Source organism: Thalassophryne amazonica, chromosome 9, assembly GCF_902500255.1.
Source record: "Thalassophryne amazonica chromosome 9, fThaAma1.1, whole genome shotgun sequence".
Classification (NCBI taxonomy): Eukaryota; Metazoa; Chordata; class Actinopteri; order Batrachoidiformes; family Batrachoididae; genus Thalassophryne; species Thalassophryne amazonica.
The window spans coordinates 112,189,602-112,212,746 of record NC_047111.1 but is presented as its reverse complement, the minus strand read 5'-3'; the positions used below and the strand labels follow the sequence as shown (position 1 = coordinate 112,212,746).

Genomic DNA, 23,145 nt, shown 5'->3' with positions numbered 1-23,145 from the left:
GAAGGGAAGATATGTAATCGGCAGACACCCTGTGCTGCACAAGTTAAATATACACTTTTTTAAGCAATTAACATTACTGTGACTGCACATTGCTAGTAGAAGTGCTTACAATATCAACTGCAAGGACTATATTTAAAAATTGCAACCTTCCAAAGCATTACATTTTTGAAAAAAAAAAAGTATTTAACAAGTGTTTTTTTTTTTTTTATCACAGATATTTCATGATGCATGTGGATAATCATATTTTTACAGTCAATTCAGTGTCAACAAAATTTGGAAAATAGCATTCTTTATTTTCACTGAGTTTCTCTCTCTCTCTCTCTCTCTCTCTCTCTCTCTCTCTCTCTCTCTCTCTCTCTCTCTCTCTCTATATATATATATATATGAATTTTTATCAGCCATTTTCTTGTAAATCATGTCTATAGCTACACTGGTCTGATGAAATAATACTACATCATACAGATGTCTTTTCGCTGTATATTTGCAACTTCTGTTCGACAGACACTGAAAACTACAAAATAAAACTTCAAATAGTCATTTTAAAGACTTAAATTCAAATTAAATTATATCATGCATCTGGTTATCAGGTCTATGGATGTTCACACAACAACAAACATGTAAAAATTCCATAATAAGCATTTGGTCAAATGTGATTCACAACACAGTTATATAGCAAAACAAATTGGCGTGTGCACCTCTTGGGCCATACAGAAATTTTAGATTTGTGCTGTATGCCTTCACTCTGCAGCCAGCTCTCCTGACCCATGATGAAACATGTGCCCTTCACCAAAACTGGTAATTTGTCCTTCCTTCTTTGTCTTTCGGCTGTTCCCGTTAGGGGTCGCCACAGCAGATCAATCGTTTCCATCTCACCCTGTCCTCTGTATCTTCCTCTGTCACACCAACCACCTGCATGTCCTCTCTCAGCACATCCATGAACCTCCTCTTTGGTCTTCCTCTTCTCCTCCTGCCTGGTGGCTCCATCCTCAGCATCCTTCTCCCTATATACCCTGGTTCCCTCCTCTGCACATGTCCAAACCATCTCAATCTCGCCTCTCTGACTTTGTCTCCAAACCGTCCCACCTGAGCTGTCCCTCTGATATGTTTATTCCTAATCTTGTCCATTCTCATCACTACTAAAGACGATCTCAACATCTTCAGCTCTGCCACCTCCAGCTCCACTCCTGTCTTTTTGTTAGTGCCACTGTCTCTAAACCGTACAACATAGCTGGTCTCACTACTGTCTTGTAAACTTTCCCCTTCACTCTTGCTGATATTCTTCGGTCACAAATCACTCCTGCCACCTTTCTCCACCCACTCCACCATGACTGCACTCTCTTCTTCACCTCTCTACCACACTCTCCATTACTTTGAACAGCTGACCTCAAATATTTAAACTCTACTTTCACCACTTCTACTCCTTGTAACTGCACTATTCCACTGGGCTCCCTCTCATTCACACACATGGACTCAGTCTTCTAAAGACTTTTATTCCCCTTCTCTCAAAAGCATATCTCCACCTCTCCAAACTAGACTCAACTTGCTCTCTACTCTCACTACAGATCACAATGTCATCTGCAAACATTATAGTCCATGGGGACTCCTGTCTGATCTCATCCATCAACCTGTCCATCACCACTGCAAACAAGAAAGGACTCAGAGCTGATCCTTGGTGTAATCCCACCTCCACCTTGAATGAGTCTGTCATTCCGACTGCGTATCTCACCGCTGTCACACTATTCTTGTACATGTCCTCACTACCCTAACATACTTCTGTGCCACTCCAGACTTCCTCATACAATATCACAGCTCTTCTCTTGGCACCCGATCATAAGCTTTTTCTAAGTCCACAAACACACAATGTAACTCTTTCTGCATAAAATAAAATTAACTAGCAGTTGACACTAGATTTTTTTTTTTAACCAAAGCATATTTTTTTAAAACATATTGTACTTTAATCCTATTTTATATCATTTATCTTTTTAAACTATTAACACATATTTTAACACATTTTATTGACTGAATTCAAACATTGATGAAATCATTGCCAAAACATAAAATAAACACTGAGATTAAATAAATAGACTTTATTTGCCATTTGTACTTGCATGCAAGGTTTGGGTACATTGGAATTCATGTACAGAGCTCTCAAGAAAATAAAGGTATAAAAGTACACTAAAAAAACAACTCCATTCAGTTATGAGCAGGGTTTCCATCTAATAATATGTAGCCCCAACTCAAGGCACATCCATGCAAGATCATTTAATTTAGTTGGGTAATACATTTATTTATTAGATGGAAATCCTGCTCATATTTGAATTGAGTTCATGCAATGAGTATTTTCTTCTGTGTATGAGCACTCAAAAAATGGTTCATTGGATGAACTTGATTCAATTATCTGCCTGATTTCCAATTAATCAAATAAACACTTCCATGCAAGATAATGTAATTTAATTTAGTTGGGACTACATATATTAGATGGAAATCCAATCCAAGGAGTCAGTTTTATAAAAACAGTCTTGGAGTTATTTTTGATCAGGATATGTCATTCAAAGCGCATATTAAACAAATATGTAGGACTGCCTTTTTGCATTTACGCAATATCTCTAAAATCAGAAAGGTCTTGTCTCAGAGTGATGCTGAAAAACTAATTCATGCATTTATTTCCTCTAGGCTGGACTATTGTAATTCATTATTATCAGGTTGTCCTAAAAGTTCCCTAAAAAGCCTTCAGTTGGTTCAGAATGCTGCAGCTAGAGTACTGACGGGGACTAGCAGGAGAGAGCATATCTCACCCATATTGGCCTCTCTTCATTGGCTTCCTGTTAATTCTAGAATAGAATTTAAAATTCTTCTTCTTACTTATAAGGTTTTGAATAATCAGGTCCCATCTTATCTTAGGGACCTCGTAGTACCATATTACCCCATTAGAGCGCTTCGCTCTCAGACTGCAGGCTTACTTGTAGTTCCTAGGGTTTGTAAGAGTAGAATGGGAGGCAGAGCCTTCAGCTTTCAGGCTCCTCTCCTGTGGAACCAGCTCCCAATTCAGATCAGGGAGACAGATACCCTCTCTACTTTTAAGATTAGGCTTAAAACTTTCCTTTTCGCTAAGGCTTATAGTTAGGGCTGGATCGGGTGACCCTGGACCATCCCTTGGTTATGTTGCTTTAGACGTAGACTGTGGGGGGGTTCCCATGATGCACTGTTTCTTTCTTTTTTTGCTCCGTATGCATCACTCTGCATTTAATCATTAGTGATCGATCTCTGCCCCCCTTCTCGGCATGTCTTTTTCCTGGTTCTTTCCCTCAGCCCCAACCAGTCTCAGCAGAAGACTGCCCCTCCCTGAGCCTGGTTCTGCTGGAGGTTTCTTCCTGTTAAAAGGGAGTTTTTCCTTCCCACTGTGGCCAAGTGCTTGCTCATAGGGGGTCGTTTTGACCGTTGGGGTTTTTCATGGTTATTGTATGGCCTTGCCTTGCAATATGGAGCGCCTTGGGGCAACTGTTTGTTGTGATTTGGCGCTATATAAGAAAAAAGTTGATTGATTGATTGAAAAAGGCTACCCGGTGCACCTGGGGGAAAAAGTAATATATTACATTGTGCCAGGTTAATGGGGATTGTGAACAGCAGTTATTGCACACTTGTATTCCAGCACTGCATTTTGCACAGATAGTGTATATTGTACATGTGGATCAAACAGATAATGCACCAATGATTATTTCAAGGAATAAAATAGTGCACATTAAGTTGTAGTAACTGGGCAGCACGGTTGCTTAGTGGTTAGAACTGTTGCCTCACACCAAGAAGGTCATGGGATCGATTCCTGCCTGTGGAGTTTGCATGTTCTGTGTTTGTGCGGGTTCCTTTTGGGTGCTCCGGCTTCCTCCCACATCTAAAGACATGCAGGTTAGGTGAATTGGAAACTGTAATTGTTCAGGTCTCCCTTGTAAAAGAGATCTTGATCTCAATGGGGTTAAAAAAAAAGATTAAATTAAAAAGTTGTGATAAATCTCAGTAAAATGTCTCTCTGACAGTTACAATGCCAGTGTTTTTCCTCAAGCACTTGGGCATGTCCTTAATTTAGGTTATGGAGGATTATCTGAGCAACAGTAAATATCAAAATCCAAAATTAGGTGCAAATCAACCCAAAAAAGTCCTACTCCAAAAAGACTTTCCAAGTGGTGGACTACACTTCCCATGATTCCTAGCAGTTGCAGCTTGTCTTTTCAGAGGCCTTGTTGTGTTGGTGTCGTCTGCTGTCGCCAAAACAGTGGAAAAGAAAGCCTTGAAGAAAGTAATAAAACCCCGGGCCTAGCACATGAGGTAAGTCGGACACGGAGACTCGCTCTCTCTACTTCTTTTGACTTTAGCTGTATTCGAGAAGAACAACAGTGAAGTTAAGTTGAGTTTGCTAGCAACACAGACAGCAGAAGCTAGCGTCAGACTAAACCAGTCAGATTTTTATGACGGCGTATTATTGAAGACATAATGTTCACTTATCAAGCTGTGAGGACAGTTATGTTGGGGAAAAGAGGCCAAATTAAGGCCGCTGGCAAACTGTCAGCTGTAAAGTCGGAGATGAAAGACGAGGTGAAATCTGTTTAGCGGTAGGAATTTTTCGTAAGGACAATCTCAGAGCTCCTACAGGCATTGTTCTTGACTGAAAATAATTTACGTCTTGTATATAAAATATAAACACTTATTTAACAGAAAAATAATACTGGAAGAATGTGTCTTGGATGAAAAATGACTAATGATGTCAAGATTAATCAGACTACAAGTAGCTACACAAGATCTAGGCTTTAAAAATGGAATAAACTAGCAATCGAGCACATTTCAACTCATGTAACTTCAAAACCACACGTACGTTGAGACGGAGAGGATAAAAAAAAAAAAATCATGTACTTGAGCTACATTCTTACAGTCTGTGAGCCAGTAGACAAATTTGACCTAATCACTACCAGTTCAGGGAACTAAATGACATTGATTGATTGAGTTTATTGAGGAAAATAATGCACAAGATAGATATAATGTACATTAAAAACACTGATAACAAGAAAGTGAAAAACACATTTCCATTGCGGAAAGTACTGGAAATTCCATTCCAGCCTCAGTATACTATGACCTTTAAAATGTGACAATAATGTTGAAATGTATACTAGATTATTTGTCTGATAATAAAGATTCTGAAAAGGTACAGTCACTTGCCCAGTTCCGGATCACTGCTGTAGTATTTGTGCCGCCGTTTCTCGTAATCAGCGCGAATAAGCTAATACTTGGTACCAATGGAAAGACTGTTTTGTCTACAAATGACCACAAGCTCGACCGGATCCAACCATCCTTGTGCACGCATTTATCTCCGACGCGAAAATTTGCCGGTTGTTGATCACTGAAGCAGCAGCCTCGTGTCTGTAGTTGTGTGTCATGTGTACTTTGGGGCTCATCTCAGCATCACAAATGTGCATGAATGTGGGGGCTTTTACTTTTTAATTCTGGAGAAATATCACTTCCACACATTTAAAACCCTCCTTTGCTCTCCATCTCTAACAATATAAGGTGCAAGTTGGGGCATCTTGTGCCATCCTGGCCCACTTCATTGAGTTAAAAGATTAGGGGGAGATGTCAAAATCCAAGAATGTTTATTACCACAGATTTTATTTTATCTTCATTTATTTATTATTTAAAAACACGTCATTTTTTTGCTCGTAAAAATGTATAACAGTGCCTTTCGAAACTAAGTAAATTCTTATTTTTTAATAAGTATCATTTATATCATTTTCTGTTCAAAACACATTCTCGGCCACAGTGTGTATCATTCTGCATTAGAAGGGCTCCAGCCGGATGCCAGGAATGCCCCCAAAGTGACACAGAGTGGTGTGATCCAGAACCAGACAAAGTGATCCATTTCTGGCAAATATTTGCACAGCACATAATGTGGCTTCACACTTTAAGTAGAATGGCTACCCCATCCTGACTTTTTCAGCTAGATAACATCCAAATACCCAATACAACAATACACAATAAAGGACATTCAGTTGCATTATGGCTCCGTATAGCGGGACTTTAAAAAAGTGATCCAGAACTGGGCAAGTGACTGTATATTTTGGACTGTTTTATGAGTGAATGTTATGGAGTTAAGATCATGACTAAAATGCTGGCAAATTTCAGTTTGTACAGGAGTCAAGAGTTAAAGTTGCTCCAGTTTTGGTGAAAAGTGATGCAAATTATTGGTTGCACTAGATGAGAGAGTCTGAGGAGAGAAAGGAACTAACTGCATGTAGACAATTTTTTTTTTCTTTTCTTTCCTCCTTTGACCGCGAGATGCGTGCGCGAATGAACCGTCAAGCAAATGTGGAGATGTCTGGAGTTGTACTTGATGTTGACATGTCCTGTCTCAGGACTTATGTCCTTTTTTATCCTTTTTTTAATTGTGATGTGAGCAGAGAACAAGGAACTAATGCCTGCAGTCAGACCTTTTTTTTTTTTTTTCTTTTAATTGTTCACATGTGCGCACATCGTCCATGAGTGGACTAGAGATGTCCGGACTTTTTACGGGATATTTCTGGCAGTCAGTCTGCATTTTTTTCAGTGGTCTTTTTTTTTTTTTTTCAGCGTGTAGTTTTTACTGCATTAAGTACACGGTATAAAAACAATCCTGCGTGATTTATACTGAGGGAACAGAGGAACACAACAGGAATCATAAATTGGCTTTGAGTTACGCCGGGTAACGCCTCTTTGCTCCGAGTTACGCCTCTTTGCCCCGACTTGTGCTGGAACCACTTCCTTTCTGCATCGAGCAAAAAATTAAATAGGTTTGATTTTTCGGCACCCGACTTGCTTCCTCCTTTGTGCCCCTCGTGCTGTTGTGGCGCCGAGCTGCATCGTCTCGGCACTGAGTTGCTTCCATGCAGCGTCGTCATAATGACGCACAGCGCAACTTGGAGCAACCAGGAGCACCCCCGGTGTGAAAGGGGCTTTACAGGAGTTCTGACAGGAAAAGCACCACAGGGGGCCAAGACAGCTTGTCATATGCATAGCAGTAGTAAACATTGCTAATCACCCATGCAGGGGCCGAGAGGGGATGCATCAATATCAGGACAGCTTGTTATCTGCATAGTAGGAATACACATTGGCAATTACCCACTCAGCGGGTGAAACAGGAAACATCAGTATGGATACCTCGGCATGTTAACACCTGCAGAACAAAGAACCCACTCTAACCAATAGTGGTGACACCTTGGTATGTGCTTCACACATTTGGGTGTGTTACTACATACCAAACAGGAAACACACTCGATATGGTGAATTATGTCCATTATGCGTTGAATGTCTGCCACAAGGTCAGACAAAATCACTATCCATTGGATTCTAAGATACGTTACCCTGTAACAGGATAGCTAAGCATGATGGTCCAAACTATTCCTTTTTAAATCCAGATAACCAATAATTTGTGCCACTTTTTAAGAAAAAAGTGGAGCAACTTCAACTTATGTTACCTGTCCAAACTGAAATTTACCTTTGTCACCATTTTTGCTGTTTTTACCCCGTAACTCCATAACATTCATTCATAGATGGTCTAAACTATGCCTTTTTGGAATACAGTAAAACTTGCATATAATGGATTCAGGTGGACCAGCAAATTTTGTCTGTTATAATCTGAATCTGTTGTATGTATAAAATGGACAAATCTTACATGCAAAATCTGTAAGCCTATATGTATGTAACATATTAGTTACAGCCAGGAGGCGCTGAACGATCTACGGGGAATAACCAGCAACAATTTAGGGTTACGTATATCGTTGATTAAAACCTGACCTTGAATCGGAACCTGTCTCATTGAATGACTGGGTCAATATTTTGTCTGAAAAATAAATGCCTGCCTTAAATAAGTGTTGGACGTCGTGCATTAAAAAGGATTACATTTAGTTGAGTCACTCTTTTGTAAGTCAGCTGTGGAATGGTACCTAAAAATCCTAAAGCCTTTATTTATTATTTATTTATGCTTCTCCAGCTCCGTAACTCCATGGCCATGCAGTGGCGTTTCCATGTTGTGAAGTTGGTCATATTTGCGGACATTTCTGCCAAACCTATTTGATTCATGATCGAAATATAAGCAAAGGGTGCACTGCAAAATAAATTATGACAGGAGAGGAAGCAGTGTAAATGTAAAAGACAAATCACAGCCTTTTGCGATCTTAGTAATTTAGCAGGTGCACATGACTGGGAAGGTTCACAGCCAAGCAGAGGGCTCTGATCTAAAGCGGTTTGGTTTGTCACACCCAGGGTATGTGTGAAAGTTAACGGCATATTACAGCGCAGGCAACAGGCAGCATTTTGTTGATAATTACTGGCCAGTTTGAACAAAATAATCGGCTGGTCTTTCTATCACGGAAATATTGTACCACTGCATACAAAGGCATTGGGACTTTTGCTTTTGTGCGATGAGTGTGAATATCCGGTTTATGCTATGACAGTTTAGGCGAGGTTGATTTCTATGATTTTGTACTTTTTTTTCTTTTCTTTTCTTTTTTTCTCTCTCATGACTAAATATGCCTGGAAAAATAACAGTTTTTGTTTGTTCTTTAGGGGGTGTTTAAAATGTTTGGAGCATCATATCAATTTCAGTCATTCAGCACAGTGTTTAATTGTCTGTGTGTTCCTCTGATTACAGAGATGGTTTAATTTCATAAGTATTCTTTAATCTTCTGATTAGTTATTATTATTATTATTATTATTAATGTACGTGGCTAAATGCTTCCTGGTGATCTACGTCTTTTTTGTAAAAATGTATTGAGGTTTGGCTGTTATTTCAGTTTTCAATGGCAACCACATCTGCTCCCATTTCCCATCATCCATCCAGAATCTACTAACCATGCAGCAGGGCAGGTAGATCTATGCGATATTACATATTAAATGCCCTTTTCACTTGCTCTAGTGCATCAAAATGTATTAGATTTTATTCCGTTTGTCCTTAACATATGCCCCTTAAAATTGAGATGCCCAAGATAATAGTAATAATGGAACATGCATTTACTGTTTTTGACTTGATGCAGTTTTTTGGGTGAGTCCCTCCCTGCCATGACAGCTGACCACAAGGTCACCAACCCCCTCTCCTTCTGCAGTTGATGGATCTGCAGCAGGTCCAGAGATGACAGACAGCGTCAGGACCTTCCTCCGCAATGTTGCGACGGTCAGAAAACATGTGCTCAAGCAGACACCTTAACATTTTGTGTATTTTTTAAAATTAGAACAGATAATTGTGTAACTTGACTTTTTATGATTCTGCTTTGTAGTATAAATTGTTTTTAAAATTACTTTCATAATTCTAATATTATTAAACTTTAATTTATTTATTTTTTTATGTAATTAATTATTACCGCCTACACACAACAAGTGGGTAATACTTTCACTTGCCTTATTATAACCAGGGTTTTGAACCATACTTTTTTCCCAACTGGTTCATTCTGAACAGAAACTGTATTGTAACGTTTCCGGTTTTGGGTTCCACCCAAAACTTGATATTCCTGAACCTGTTAGAGCAAAAAAATATTGCTCCTGAAGCAGTTAATAACATTCCATGTCAACTGTGGGACACTGAAAACATTGTATATGCTAGACCTGTATGTGGCGCTCTAACGCTCCCACAGAAAATGGAGAAGACAATAGAGCATACTGTAGCAGGCAGCAGAAGCTTGAACTTTTCAAAACAGAATTGAGTAAAATAAAGCCTTTTAGGACAAAGAGGGTCCGTGCTGATCACCTGAAATATCCTAATTGTGTATTTAATGTGAAGCAGTGTCTTTCTTGTATTTCTAAAAAACACTGCGCTGTGTTGCATTTAGCCTCACAGAGAAGCCTGCGCAAACCCACTGCTGCTCATTGATTGGCTCAGCAGCAAAAGCTATAGTCCTTAGACAACTATAACCCCTAACCATAACCCAGAACCTTAACCATAACAAGGCTGTGCTACGTATGAATGTTATTAATACGGCTATGCATGAATAGCTACTACCTAAAAACCATCCAGTCCAACTAAAACGTCATTTTAGTTGGATTCATCATCACAGCCTGACAATAAGACATTCTTGTTTTGGAAGACGATGTCTGGGAAATATTTTAATTTCTTATTGTGGAAATTACTGAAGAAATACTACATTTTTAAAGAAGTCCCTCAGCATTTGTCTGCTCCAGGTGCATTTCTCAGAGTGAAACACTAGATGGCACTGCTTTGTCTGGCCAAAATAAATGGCAGGCAGAAGTTAATCTCACCTGGTCGTCTTCTTCTGTTGAGTTTATTGGGAGTTTGCAAGCTGACATGGTGCTTTACCACAGCTGTTGGGGAGTGAAGCATTAATGGAGTCTCACGTCCACAGTGTATCATTGTAAACGGAAATCTTTTCAACGATGAAAAAAAATTGTGGTATTAACCGGTTACCATTATAAAAGAAACAAAACAATAAGCTGTTCTGTTCTGGAATGTAAAAAACAAAGTTTCTGGTTTAATTTTTGTTCCTAGCAAAATACAAAACGTTTCTGGCTTTCGTTTTGTACCATGAACTGGTTCAAAGACTTGATTATAACTAATAAATAGCAGCAGATGTCCTTGTGAGATTTGATGGCTGGACACATGAAACTCATCTTGATAAAGTTTAAAAACTTTAAGCTGGAACTCAAATAGTTTTTGTGCTTTGAGTAAATTTCCTGTGTTTATTTTATATCATTGTTGTGGACGGTTGCAATTTCATCTCCAAATAGCCTCAAACATAATCTATGAAATGGCAGAAAATTATGCAAAATCCCCTCATAGTTGGCTGCAATACAAATCAAAATAAAATCAGTTTATGGTGAGAGGAAAGAGGATGTTGTATGTTTGGAATTAGAAAATGGATACCAGTTTACATTGTAAAGAACCAAAAGCAGTTGCTCAGTACTTTTTAAAAACAAGTGGCCACTGCACTCAAAAACATTTTCACAAATGATGCTCGTCTTTAATAAATAAATAAATCAATCAATCAATCAATTCTTTATATAGCGCCAAATCACAACAAACAGCTGCCCCAAGGCGCGCCACACTGCAAGGCAAGGCCATACAATAATTATGTAAAACCCCAACGGTCAAAACGACCCCCTGTGAGCAAGCACTTGGCTACAGTGGGAAGGAAAAACTCCCTTTTAACAGGAAGAAACCTCCAGCAGAACCAGGCTCAGGGAGGGGCAGTCTTCTGCTAGGACTGGTTGGGGCTGAGGGAGAGAACCAGGAAAAAGACATGCTGTGGAGGGGAGCAGAGATCGATCACTAATGATTAAATGCAGAGTGGTGCAGGGTCACCTGATCCAGCCCTAACTATAAGCTTTAGCAAAAAGGAAAGTTTTAAGCCTAATCTTAAAAGTAGAGAGGGTGTCTGTCTCCCTGATCTGAATTGGGAGCTGGTTCCACAGGAGAGGAGCCTGAAAGCTGAAGGCTCTGCCTCCCATTCTACTCTTACAAACCCTAGGAACTACAAGTAAGCCTGCAGTCTGAGAGCGAAGCGCTCTATTGGGGTGATATGGTACTACGAGGTCCCTAAGATAAGATGGGACCTGATTATTCAAAACCTTATAAGTAAGAAGAAGAATTTTAAATTCTATTCTAGAATTAACAGGAAGCCAATGAAGAGAGGCCAATATGGGTGAGATATGCTCTCTCCTTCTAGTCCCCGTTAGTACTCTAGCTGCAGCATTTTGAATTAACTGAAGGCTTTTTAGGGAACTTTTAGGACAACCTGATAATAATGAATTACAGTAGTCCAGCCTAGAGGAAATAAATGCATGAATTAGTTTTTCAGCATCACTCTGAGACAAGACCTTTCTGATTTTAGAGATATTGCGTAAATGCAAAAAAGCAGTCCTACATATTTGTTTAATATGCGCTTTGAATGACATATCCTGATCGAAAATGACTCCAAGATTTCTCACAGTATTACTAGAGGTCATGGTAATGCCATCCAGAGTAAGGATCTGGTTAGACACCATGTTTCTAAGATTTGTGGGGCCAAGTACAATAACTTCAGTTTTATCTGAGTTTAAAAGCAGGAAATTAGACGTCATCCATGTCTTTATGTCTGTAAGACAATCCTGCAGTTTAGCTAATTGGTGTGTGTCCTCTGGCTTCATGGATAAATAAAGCTGGGTATCATCTGCGTAACAATGAAAATTTAAGCAATACCGTCTAATAATACTGCCTAAGGGAAGCATGTATAAAGTGAATAAAATTGGTCCTAGCACAGAACCTTGTGGAACTCCATAATTAACTTTAGTCTGTGAAGAAGATTCCCCATTTACATGAACATATTGTAATCTATTAGACAAATATGATTCAAACCACCGCAGCGCAGTGCCTTTAATACCTATGGCATGCTCTAATCTCTAATAAAATTTTATGGTCAACAGTATCAAAAGCAGCACTGAGGTCTAACAGAACAAGCACAGAGATGAGTCCACTGCCCGAGGCCATAAGAAGATCATTTGTAACCTTCACTAATGCTGTTTCTGTACTATGATGAATTCTAAAACCTGACTGAAACTCTTCAAATAGACCATTCCTCTGCAAATGATCAGTTAGCTGTTTTACAACTACCCTTTCAAGAATTTTTGAGAGAAAAGGAAGGTTGGAGATTGGCCTATAATTAGCTAAGATAGCTGGGTCAAGTGATGGCTTTTTAAGTAATGGTTTAATTACTGCCACCTTAAAAGCCTGTGGTACATAGCCAACTAACAAAGATAGATTAATCATATTTAAGATCGAAGCATTAAATAATGGTAGGGCTTCCTTGAGCAGCCTGGTAGGAATGGGGTCTAATAAACATGTTGATGGTTTGGATGAAGTAACTAATGAAAACAACTCAGACAGAACAATCGGAGAGAAAGAGTCCAACCAAACACCGGCATCACTGAAAGCAGCCAAAGACAACGATACGTCTTTGGGATGGTTATGAGTAATTTTTCTCTAATAGTTAAAATTTTGTTAGCAAAGAAAGTCATGAAGTCATTACTAGTTAAAGTTAATGGAATACTCAGCTCAATAGAGCTCTGACTCTTTGTCAGCCTGGCTACAGTGCTGAAAAGAAACCTGGGGTTGTTCTTATTTTCTTCAATTAGTGATGAGTAGTAAGATGTCCTAGCTTTACGGAGGGCTTTTTTATAGAGCAACAGACTCTTTTTCCAGGCTAAGTGAAGATCTTCTAAATTAGTGAGACGCCATTTCCTCTCCAACTTACGGGTTATCTGCTTTAAGCTACGAGTTTGTGAGTTATACCACGGAGTCAGGCACTTCTGATTTAAAGCTCTCTTTTTCAGAGGAGCTACAGCATCCAAAGTTGTCTTCAATGAGGATGTAAAACTATTGACGAGATACTCTATCTCACTTACAGAGTTTAGGTAGCTACTCTGCACTGTGTTGGTATATGGCATTAGAGAACATAAAGAAGGAATCATATCCTTAAACCTAGTTACAGCGCTTTCTGAAAGACTTCTAGTGTAATGAAACTTATTCCCCACTGCTGGGTAGTCCATCAGCGTAAATGTAAATGTTATTAAGAAATGATCAGACAGAAGGGAATACTGTTAAGTCTTCTATTTCCATACCATAAGTCAGAACAAGATCTAAGATATGATTAAAGTGGTGGGTGGACTCATTTACTTTTTGAGCAAAGCCAATAGAGTCTAATAATAGATTAAATGCAGTGTTGAGGCTGTCATTCTCAGCATCTGTGTGGATGTTAAAATCGCCCACTATAATTATCTTATCTGAGCTAAGCACTAAGTCAGACAAAAGGTCTGAAAATTCACAGAGAAACTCACAGTAACGACCAGGTGGACGATAGACAATAACAAATAAAACTGGTTTTTGGGACTTCCAATTTGGATGGACAAGACTAAGAGTCAAGCTTTCAAATGAATTAAAGCTCTGTCTGGGTTTTTGATTAATTAATAAGCTGGAATGGAAGAATGCTGCTAATCCTCCGCCCCGGCCCGTGCTACGAGCATTCTGACAGTTAGTGTGACTCGGGGGTGTTGACTCATTTAAACTAACATATTCATCCTGCTGTAACCAGGTTTCTGTAAGGCAGAATAAATCAATATGTTGATCAATTATTATATCATTTACCAACAGGGACTTAGAAGAGAGAGACCTAATGTTTAATAGACCACATTTAACTGTTTTAGTCTGTGGTGCAGTTGAAGGTGCTATATTATGTTTTCTTTTTGAATTTTTATGCTTAAATAGATTTTTGCTGGTTATTGGTGGTCTGGGAGCAGGCACCGTCTCTACGGGGATGGGGTAATGAGGGGATGGCAGGGGGAGAGAAGCTGCAGAGAGGTGTGTAAGACTACAACTCTGCTTCCTGGTCCCAACCCTGGATAGTCACGGTTTGGAGGATTTAAGAAAATTGGCCAGATTTCTAGAAATGAGAGCTGCTCCATCCAAAGTGGGATGGATGCCGTCTCTCCTAACAAGACCAGGTTTTCCCCAGAAGCTTTGCCAATTATCTATGAAGCCCACCTCATTTTTTGGACACCACTCAGACAGCCAGCAATTCAAGGAGAACATGCGGCTAAACATGTCACTCCCGGTCCGATTGGGGAGGGGCCCAGAGAAAACTTATATATATATATATATATATATATATATATATATATATATATATATATATATATATATATATATATATATATATATATATATATATATATAAATCTTTAATTGAGATGAACTGAGCAAATTTACACTTGATGGCACTCGTGTATATCATTTGATTTATGAGTTTTATTGAAGATGGTGTTCAAATGTAAAGATTGTACTAATGTGAAATACAAAAAAAAAAAAACATAAAATATTGTTGGAGTTTCAAATCCTTATGTAAGTTAGAAACCAGTGTAAAGTCTGTGCTGTGTTTTTGGGTTTTGTTCTCTGGCTCTTTAGGGAATCAAGGACTCAATTTTGGGGATTGGCACAATCTCCAAGCTGGATGCTCGAATCCGGCAGAAAAGGGAAGATCAGCGGAGGAGACGTGCAGGAGGAGCTCTGGCACAGAGGAGGGCACAGAGTGAGGAGCGCAAACCTGACAAGTATGCCTGGAAAAATAACAGTTTTTGTTTGTTCTTTTGGGGGTGTTTTTAGAATGTTTGGATCATCATATCAATTTCAGTCATTCAGCACAGTGTATATTAGTCTGTCTGTTCCTCTGATGATTTAACTTCATAAGTATTCCTTAATCTTCTGATTTGTTTTTTTTTTATTATTAATGTACATGGCTAAATGCTTCCTGGTGATCTAGTTCATGTTCTGCAGTAACAAATGTGAAAGTTTTTCACCCTCAGCTACACTGTAGAAATGGCTACACTAAACTCATCCTCTAAATCAAGTACAGACATGTTAAAAGCATTTATTAATCTGTCTGAATCTGGCTTCATTAGAGAAATGTTGAACTGATGCTGAGGCAAAAATGCCCCTTTTGAGATTTTTCTTTTTCTTTGGGTCTCTTTCAGTGAACCCAAAGTAGCCACCAGGATTTGTCAGTGCTGTGCCTGGAATGGAGGAGTGTTCTGGGTAACATATTTACAACACTGTTCAAATGCTAAATTCTTATTTATTGTTATTATTATTCATGCATTGTCACCAACCATTATTGCATAGCAACGTCTAAGTACCAACATGTGAGCTACATGTGTGGCATTCATAACGCTTCTTCTGCATTTTTAATCCCATCCACTTTTGTGTGGGATCAAAGGGTGGAATGTGCTCCAAGGTTGAGCAGTTTAAGAGTTCAGTGTCTTTGAAGGGCACGTCGAGCCTCAGCTACAGTTAGTCTCTATTTATCTAACCAGATGCTGCTAACCTGATGGATCTTTACAGTACTGAGGGATAATGCTCTAAAAGATGGTGCCAAAGCTTTTCTACAACAATCATTTCCACATAAATTCAGCATTATTTCATCATAAAAGACAGAGGAAGTGATCAGAGCCCCACAGCAGCACAAGATGCTAGCTAATGCATTCACTGCATGTTGGTCATTACAAACATCACAGAGTATTGCTTTGTTTCTGCTTAAAACTGACTTTAGAATGATTTAAGAGGCTTTACCTTGTCATTTGATGGTTAATAATCACATTATTCCATTTGATCGCTTTGGGTGAAGAGACTGTCTCAGGCGAACTGCTGAGGTCTGAAATGACGCATGTGCAGTGTAAGTAGGGCGGACCATTCAGTCTGAGACACCGGACCTCTCAAACTAGTAAAAAAAAAAAAAAAAGGAAAAAGGAAAAAAGTGACTTACTGTATACCCTCTAAAATACAGTACATTAGTTTGTCCAGTTACATTTGGTCTCTGTAAATTGAAGCACTGTATGTAAATTGCTGTAATTCATCAACCCTGTTCCTGGAGAATCCCTGCCCTGCATGTTTTCCATGTGTACTTACTCAAGTCACACCTGATTTTTTAAAAGTGATGTTTTCCAGCTCTTGATTGGCTGAGCACACCTGCTAGTTAATTTCCTGGGAGTTGAACAGGGAGAGTTAGAAAACATGCAGGTCAGGTGCCCTCCAGGAGCAGGGTTGGTGACCCCTGCCTTAAAGGTTAACCTGATATTTTTGTCAAAGCCTTTGAATCAAAGCATAATGTTTGCATTTCAGTCACATTTTAAACCTCCATTGTGACAGCAAGATTCAAAAATTGTCACTGAAAAGTGAAGAGAAAAGATTCTCAAAAATTCTGTCACTCTCTTAATACTTATGTACCAGGACAACTGTAGATTCTGTATTATCATGTAATACTTAAATAATTTTTTTTTATGTCAAAATGTCATTGATATTTCAAACATCTTGTCATGCTTATTTTCCAATTAAACTTGTTTTAAAGGCTTTATATTATACGTCTTACGGTGTAAGTTTAAATGTTTTGTTTTTTTCCTCAGCTCAGTCTGTTTCTCTTCTATCGGGGGTTTATCCCACTGCTGCAGAGTCTTACAGCAAAAATCATCGGTATGTACACACCTGCTAGTGTCTGTCATGTCTCTTGAAATAGACTGATTTGGTTTTGGTGAGAAAGTCTTTTTTGTTTTTTGTTTTTTCGTTACAGGTGACCCCTCCCTCCATGGCACTGTGTGGTCCTGGTTAGAGTTCATCCTGACGTCTGTCTTCAGTGCTCTCTGGGTCCTCCCTCTGTTCGTCCTCAGCAAGATAGTCAACGCCATCTGGTTCCAGGTTAGTCTCTGCTTTGGTATGCTGTAATGATTGTTAACAGCCATTCATTCCACCAAGAACATTTCTGCTTACTTACTTAAGCTTCTTTTCCATATACTTCGTTTGTGTTGTGTCACGTATCTGTCACGTCTCTGGACTGTCCTACTGTTTGTTGTAATGTGTGTTAGTCGTCCAGCGGTTGTAAAGAGAGAGACTGAGAGAGAGAGAACATACAAATTTACGATGGACACTGAATACATCAGGGAGTGTGCATGTGTGCGCATGCAGAGTGAAAGACTGAACTAATTTTTATTCATTTTTAAGAGAATGTGGCAAGAAAAGATGACATCAAATAAAGAAACAGCTGTAAGACCACCAGTTTGAGCATGCATTAAGTTGTGCCCCAGCTGTTTTTTTCCACATTTTTTATTATTATTATCAATCAATCAATCAGTTTTTTTATATAGCGCCAAATCACAACAAACAGTTGCCCCAAGGCACTTTATATTGTAAGGCAAGGCCATACAATAATTATGTAAAACCCCAATGGTCAAAACGACCCCCTGTGAGCAAGCACTTGGCTACAGTGGGAAGGAAAAACTCCCTTTTAACAGGAAGAAACCTCCAGCAGAACCAGGCTCAGGGAGGGGCAGTCTTCTGCTGGGACTGGTTGGGGCTGAGGGAGAGAACCAGGAAAAAGACATGCTGTGGAAGAGAGCAGAGATCAATCACTAATGATTAAATGCAGAGTGGTGCATACAGAGCGAAAAGAGAAAGAAACAATGCATCATGGGAACCCCCCAGCAGTCTACGTCTATAGCAGCATAACTAAGGGATGGTTCAGGGTCACCTGATCCAGCCCTAACTATAAGCTTTAGCAAAAAGGAAAGTTTTAAGCCTAATCTTAAAAGTAGAGAGGGTGTCTGTCTCCCTGATCTGAATTGGGAGCTGGTTCCACAGGAGAGGAGCCTGAAAGCTGAAGGCTCTGCCTCCCATTCTACTCTTACAAACCCTAGGAACTACAAGTAAGCCTGCAGTCTGAGAGCGAAGCGCTCTATTGGGGTGATATGGTACTACGAGGTCCCTAAGATAAGATGGGACCTGATTATTCAAAACCTTATAAGTAAGAAGAAGAATTTTAAATTCTATTCTAGAATTAACAGGAAGCCAATGAAGAGGGGCCAATATGGGTGAGATATGCTCTCTCCTTCTAGTCCCCGTCAGTACTCTAGCTGCAGCATTTTGAATTAACTGAAGGCTTTTTAGGGAACTTTTAGGACAACCTGATAATAATGAATTACAATAGTCCAGCCTAGAGGAAATAAATGCATGAATTAGTTTTTCAGCATCACTCTGAGACAAGACCTCTCTGATTTTAGAGATATTGCGTAAATGCAAAAAAGCAGTCCTACATATTTGTTTAATATGCGCTTTGAATGACATATCCTGATCAAAAATGACTCCAAGATTTCTCACAGTATTACTAGAGGTCAGGGTAATGCCATCCAGAGTAAGGATCTGGTTAGACACCATGTTTCTAAGATTTGTGGGGCCAAGTACAATAACTTCAGTTTTATCTGAGTTTAAAAGCAGGAAATTAGAGGTCATCCATGTCTTTATGTCTGTAAGACAATCCTGCAGTTTAGCTAATTGGTGTGTGTCCTCTGGCTTCATGGATAGATAAAGCTGGGTATCATCTGCGTAACAATGAAAATTTAAGCAATACCGTCTAATAATACTGCCTAAGGGAAGCATGTATAAAGTGAATAAAATTGGTCCTAGCACAGAACCTTGTGGAACTCCATAATTAACCTTAGTCTGTGAAGAAGATTCCCCATTTACATGAACAAATTGTAATCTATTAGACAAATATGATTCAAACCACTGCAGCGCAGTGCCTTTAATACCTATGGCATGCTCTAATCTCTGTAATAAAATTTTATGGTCAACAGTATCAAAAGCAGCACTGAGGTCTAACAGAACAAGCACAGAGATGAGTCCACTGTCCGAGGCCATAAGAAGATCATTTGTAACCTTCACTAATGCTGTTTCTGTACTATGATGAATTCTAAAACCTGACTGAAACTCTTCAAAAAGACCATTCCTCTGCAGATGATCAGTTAGCTGTTTTACAACTACCCTTTCAAGAATTTTTGAGAGAAAAGGAAGGTTGGAGATTGGCCTATAATTAGCTAAGATAGCTGGGTCAAGTGATGGCTTTTTAAGTAATGGTTTAATTACTGCCACCTTAAAAGCCTGTGGTACATAGCCAGCTAACAAAGATAGATTGATCATATTTAAGATCGAAGCATTAAATAATGGTAGGGCTTCCTTGAGCAGCCTGGTAGGAATGGGGTCTAATAAACATGTTGATTGTTAGGATGAAGTAACTAATGAAAATAACTCAGAACAATCGGAGAGAAAGAGTCTAACCAAATACCGGCATCACTGAAAGCAGCCAAAGATAACGATACGTCTTTGGGATGGTTATGAGTAATTTTTTCTCTAATAGTTAAAATTTTGTTAGCAAAGAAAGTCATGAAGTCATTACTAGTTAAAGTTAATGGAATACTCAGCTCAATAGAGCTCTGACTCTTTGTCAGCCTGGCTACAGTGCTGAAAAGAAACCTGGGGTTGTTCTTATTTTCTTCAATTAGTGATGAGTAGAAAGATGTCCTAGCTTTACGGAGGGCTTTTTTATTGAGCAACAGACTCTTTTTCCAGGCTAAGTGAAGATCTTCTAAATTAGTGAGACGCCATTTCCTCTCCAACTTACGGGTTATCTGCTTTAAGCTACGAGTTTGTGAGTTATACCACGGTGTCAGGCACTTCTGATTTAAAGCTCTCTTTTTCAGAGGAGCTACAGCATCCAAAGTTGTCTTCAATGAGGATGTAAAACTATTGACGAGATACTCTATCTCACTTACAGAGTTTAGGTAGCTACTCTGCACTGTGTTGGTATATGGCATTAGAGAACATAAAGAAGGAATCATATCCTTAAACCTAGTTACAGCGCTTTCTGTAAGACTTCTAGTGTAATGAAACTTATTCCCCACTGCTGGGTAGTCCATCAGAGTAAATGTAAATGTTATTAAGAAATGATCAGACAGAAGGGAGTTTTCAGGGAATACTGTTAAGTCTTCTATTTCCATACCATAAGTCAGAACAAGATCTAAGATATGATTAAAGTGGTGGGTGGACTCATTTACTTTTTGAGCAAAGCCAATAGAGTCTAATAATAGATTAAATGCAGTGTTGAGGCTGTCATTCTCAGCATCTGTGTGGATGTTAAAATCGCCCACTATAATTATCTTATCTGAGCTAAGCACTAAGTCAGACAAAAGGTCTGAAAATTCACAGAGAAACTCACAGTAACGACCAGGTGGACGATAGATAATAACAAATAAAACTGGTTTTGGGACTTCCAATTTGGATGGACAAGACTAAGAGTCAAGCTTTCAAATGAATTAAAGCTCTGTCTGGGTTTTTGATTAATTAATAAGCTGGAATGGAAGATTGCTGCTAATCCTCCGCCCCGGCCCGTGCTACGAGCATTCTGACAGTTAGTGTGACTCGGGGGTGTTGACTCATTTAAACTAACATATTCATCCTGCTGTAACCAGGTTTCTGTAAGGCAGAATAAATCAATATGTTGATCAATTATTATATCATTTACCAACAGGGACTTAGAAGAGAGAGACCTAATGTTTAATAGACCACATTTAACTGTTTTAGTCTGTGGTGCAGTTGAAGGTGCTATATTATTTTTTCTTTTGAATTTTTATGCTTAAATAGATTTTTGCTGGTTATTGGTAGTCTGGGAGCAGGCACCGTCTCTACGGGGATGGGGTAATGAGGGGATGGCAAGGGGAGAGAAGCTGCAGAGAGGTGTGTAAGACTACAACTCTGCTTCCTGGTCCCAACCCTCGATAGTCACGGTTTGGAGGATTTAAGAAAATTGGCCAGATTTCTAGAAATGAGAGCTGCTCCATCCAAAGTGGGATGGATGCCGTCTCTCCTAACAAGACCAGGTTTTCCCCAGAAGCTTTGCCAATTATCTATGAAGCCCACCTCATTTTTTGGACACCACTCAGACAGCCAACAATTCAAGGAGAACATGCTGCTAAACATGTCACTCCCGGTCTGATTGGGGAGGGGCCCAGAGAAAACTACAGAGTCCGACATTGTTTTTGCAAAGTTACACACCGATTTAATGATAATTTTAGTGACCTCCGATTGGCGTAACCGGATGTCATTACTGTGATTATCATCACCTTTTCTTTTTCTTTTTGTATTGTTTTTTTCCCCCTCTGTTTTAAATAGTCCACATACTGTCTCTGTCTGTTTACTCTGAAGTCACGTGTAATCTCAAGAGATTTTGCGAGATTTACTGTCCGGCCTGGGAATGTTCGTGTGTGAAATCTGTTTGTGTGTGGTGTGTTGACTTCACCGTGTGGCTGAACACCACACACTGGACGGCCAACATTGTTAGATCTATGATTTTTTTTATCTTTGTGTGTGTGGTCTCTCAGATTTTGGAAACCTACAGATAATTTTAAAATCCTACCGTATGAACCAGGCATCAGCCTCTTAGTGGTTCAAAAATAGAAGTGGTTAATAATGGATAGCGGGGCAACATGCTCTTAACGGTTGGCTTTTAAGAACACCATGAAATCTTTTAATTTAGCTGCTTCTGCCTCCTATATTTTGTAATTTAAAAATAAATACAACTGAGGAATGTGCAGTTAAAATTATATACAAACAGATTTATATTTGCCAATAAATCAGGACCAAAATCAGAAAATCCAACTGAATTGTAAATTAATTTATCTGCTTTCAGCTGCTTGTCATTCAATTTTTTAACAGCTGGAAATGACAAAAATAGGAATTAGTGAGAGCTTTTATTGTGAAAAAGCTAAAGGCATGAAATATATGCTGAGGCCTTCTGGTTGGCTTGAAATATAAAACTGTTGCTTGATAAAAGTTAGAGTCCCTTTATTATAGCAACATGAAAAAAAAACAGTCACGTGACTCGTGCCATGTTGACGCCAAAATAGTGTTCGCTGTTCTATCTATCTATCTGCATGTATATCCAGCTGTTTATTTATTTGCTGAAAATGCCGGGTTGCTGTGCATGTGGATGCCCAAAATAGACATGACAAAGGGTTCAAGATGTACAGATTCCCTTCAGATCCAAACAAGAAAAATCTGGGGAAATAAAGTCAGCCGTGTTGGATGGAAGTGACTACATCATCAAAGTTTTGAGAGGTAAATTTAGTGTTTAGTCCCATGTACAGTAAAACTCGCCTAAACCGCCATCGTATAAACCGGATGCTTTGTATTGTTTTCCAATTAATACGTATATAAAATGCTTTTTGTTTAATGGATTTTCGCTTAAATTGGATAAAATGTCCTGGCCAATCGCAATGTATTTCCATTAAAAACCCCTCACATGTAAACGGGCAGATTAGTCTGGTCGTGCCCAGTAACAGAGGTACTAAATTAAAGTTCAGCGCTGACACTCCCCAATTCGAGGAAACCCGAGTCATTTCTGTGATTAAAAGCCTGTCTGTTTATTTTTTCAAACCGTGCTCAGACTCAGACCTGCAGCCTGATGTGCATCTGTTAAATCAGACACCACAAGAGGCTGTGATGTGGCACTTGTTTTCACTCCTTCATCTCCCATCATATTTTAATAGTTTTTGCAGTGCGCACGCTGATTACATTTGTGGATCACATACATTTGGCACAAAAGTCCGCAAATTTACAAGACTGAGTGGGGAAAAAGAGGAAACTGTACATCTTACCTTTGAATTGGAGGTGATGATTGTTGAAAGAAAAGCTAGTTGAAGGGTCAAATTGGTCCAGAATAAAGCATAATCCAGAGACAGAGAACTTTGAAACTGTCACGCACGTCATTGCATGAC

At 39.1% G+C, this 23,145-nt stretch overlaps 1 protein-coding gene across 2 annotated transcripts in view; it reads left to right on the top strand.

Annotated features, from left to right (window-relative positions):
* Window positions 1-4,204: 4,204 nt before the first annotated feature.
* Window positions 4,205-23,145, top strand: part of ei24 (EI24 autophagy associated transmembrane protein) — a 30,910-nt gene continuing 11,969 nt past the window's right edge. The window contains exons 1-7 of one of the 2 annotated variants that reach the window (XM_034178979.1): window positions 4,219-4,320; window positions 8,811-8,883; window positions 9,051-9,187; window positions 14,960-15,105; window positions 15,526-15,586; window positions 16,951-17,017; window positions 17,115-17,239. In XM_034178979.1, the coding sequence (XP_034034870.1) occupies window positions 9,146-9,187; window positions 14,960-15,105; window positions 15,526-15,586; window positions 16,951-17,017; window positions 17,115-17,239 (441 nt within the window). In that variant the 5' untranslated portion in view covers window positions 4,219-4,320; window positions 8,811-8,883; window positions 9,051-9,145. Of the gene's footprint in view, window positions 4,321-8,810; window positions 8,884-9,050; window positions 9,188-14,959; window positions 15,106-15,525; window positions 15,587-16,950; window positions 17,018-17,114; window positions 17,240-23,145 lie in introns of both variants that reach the window. The other variant, XM_034178978.1, reaches the window with a different exon arrangement.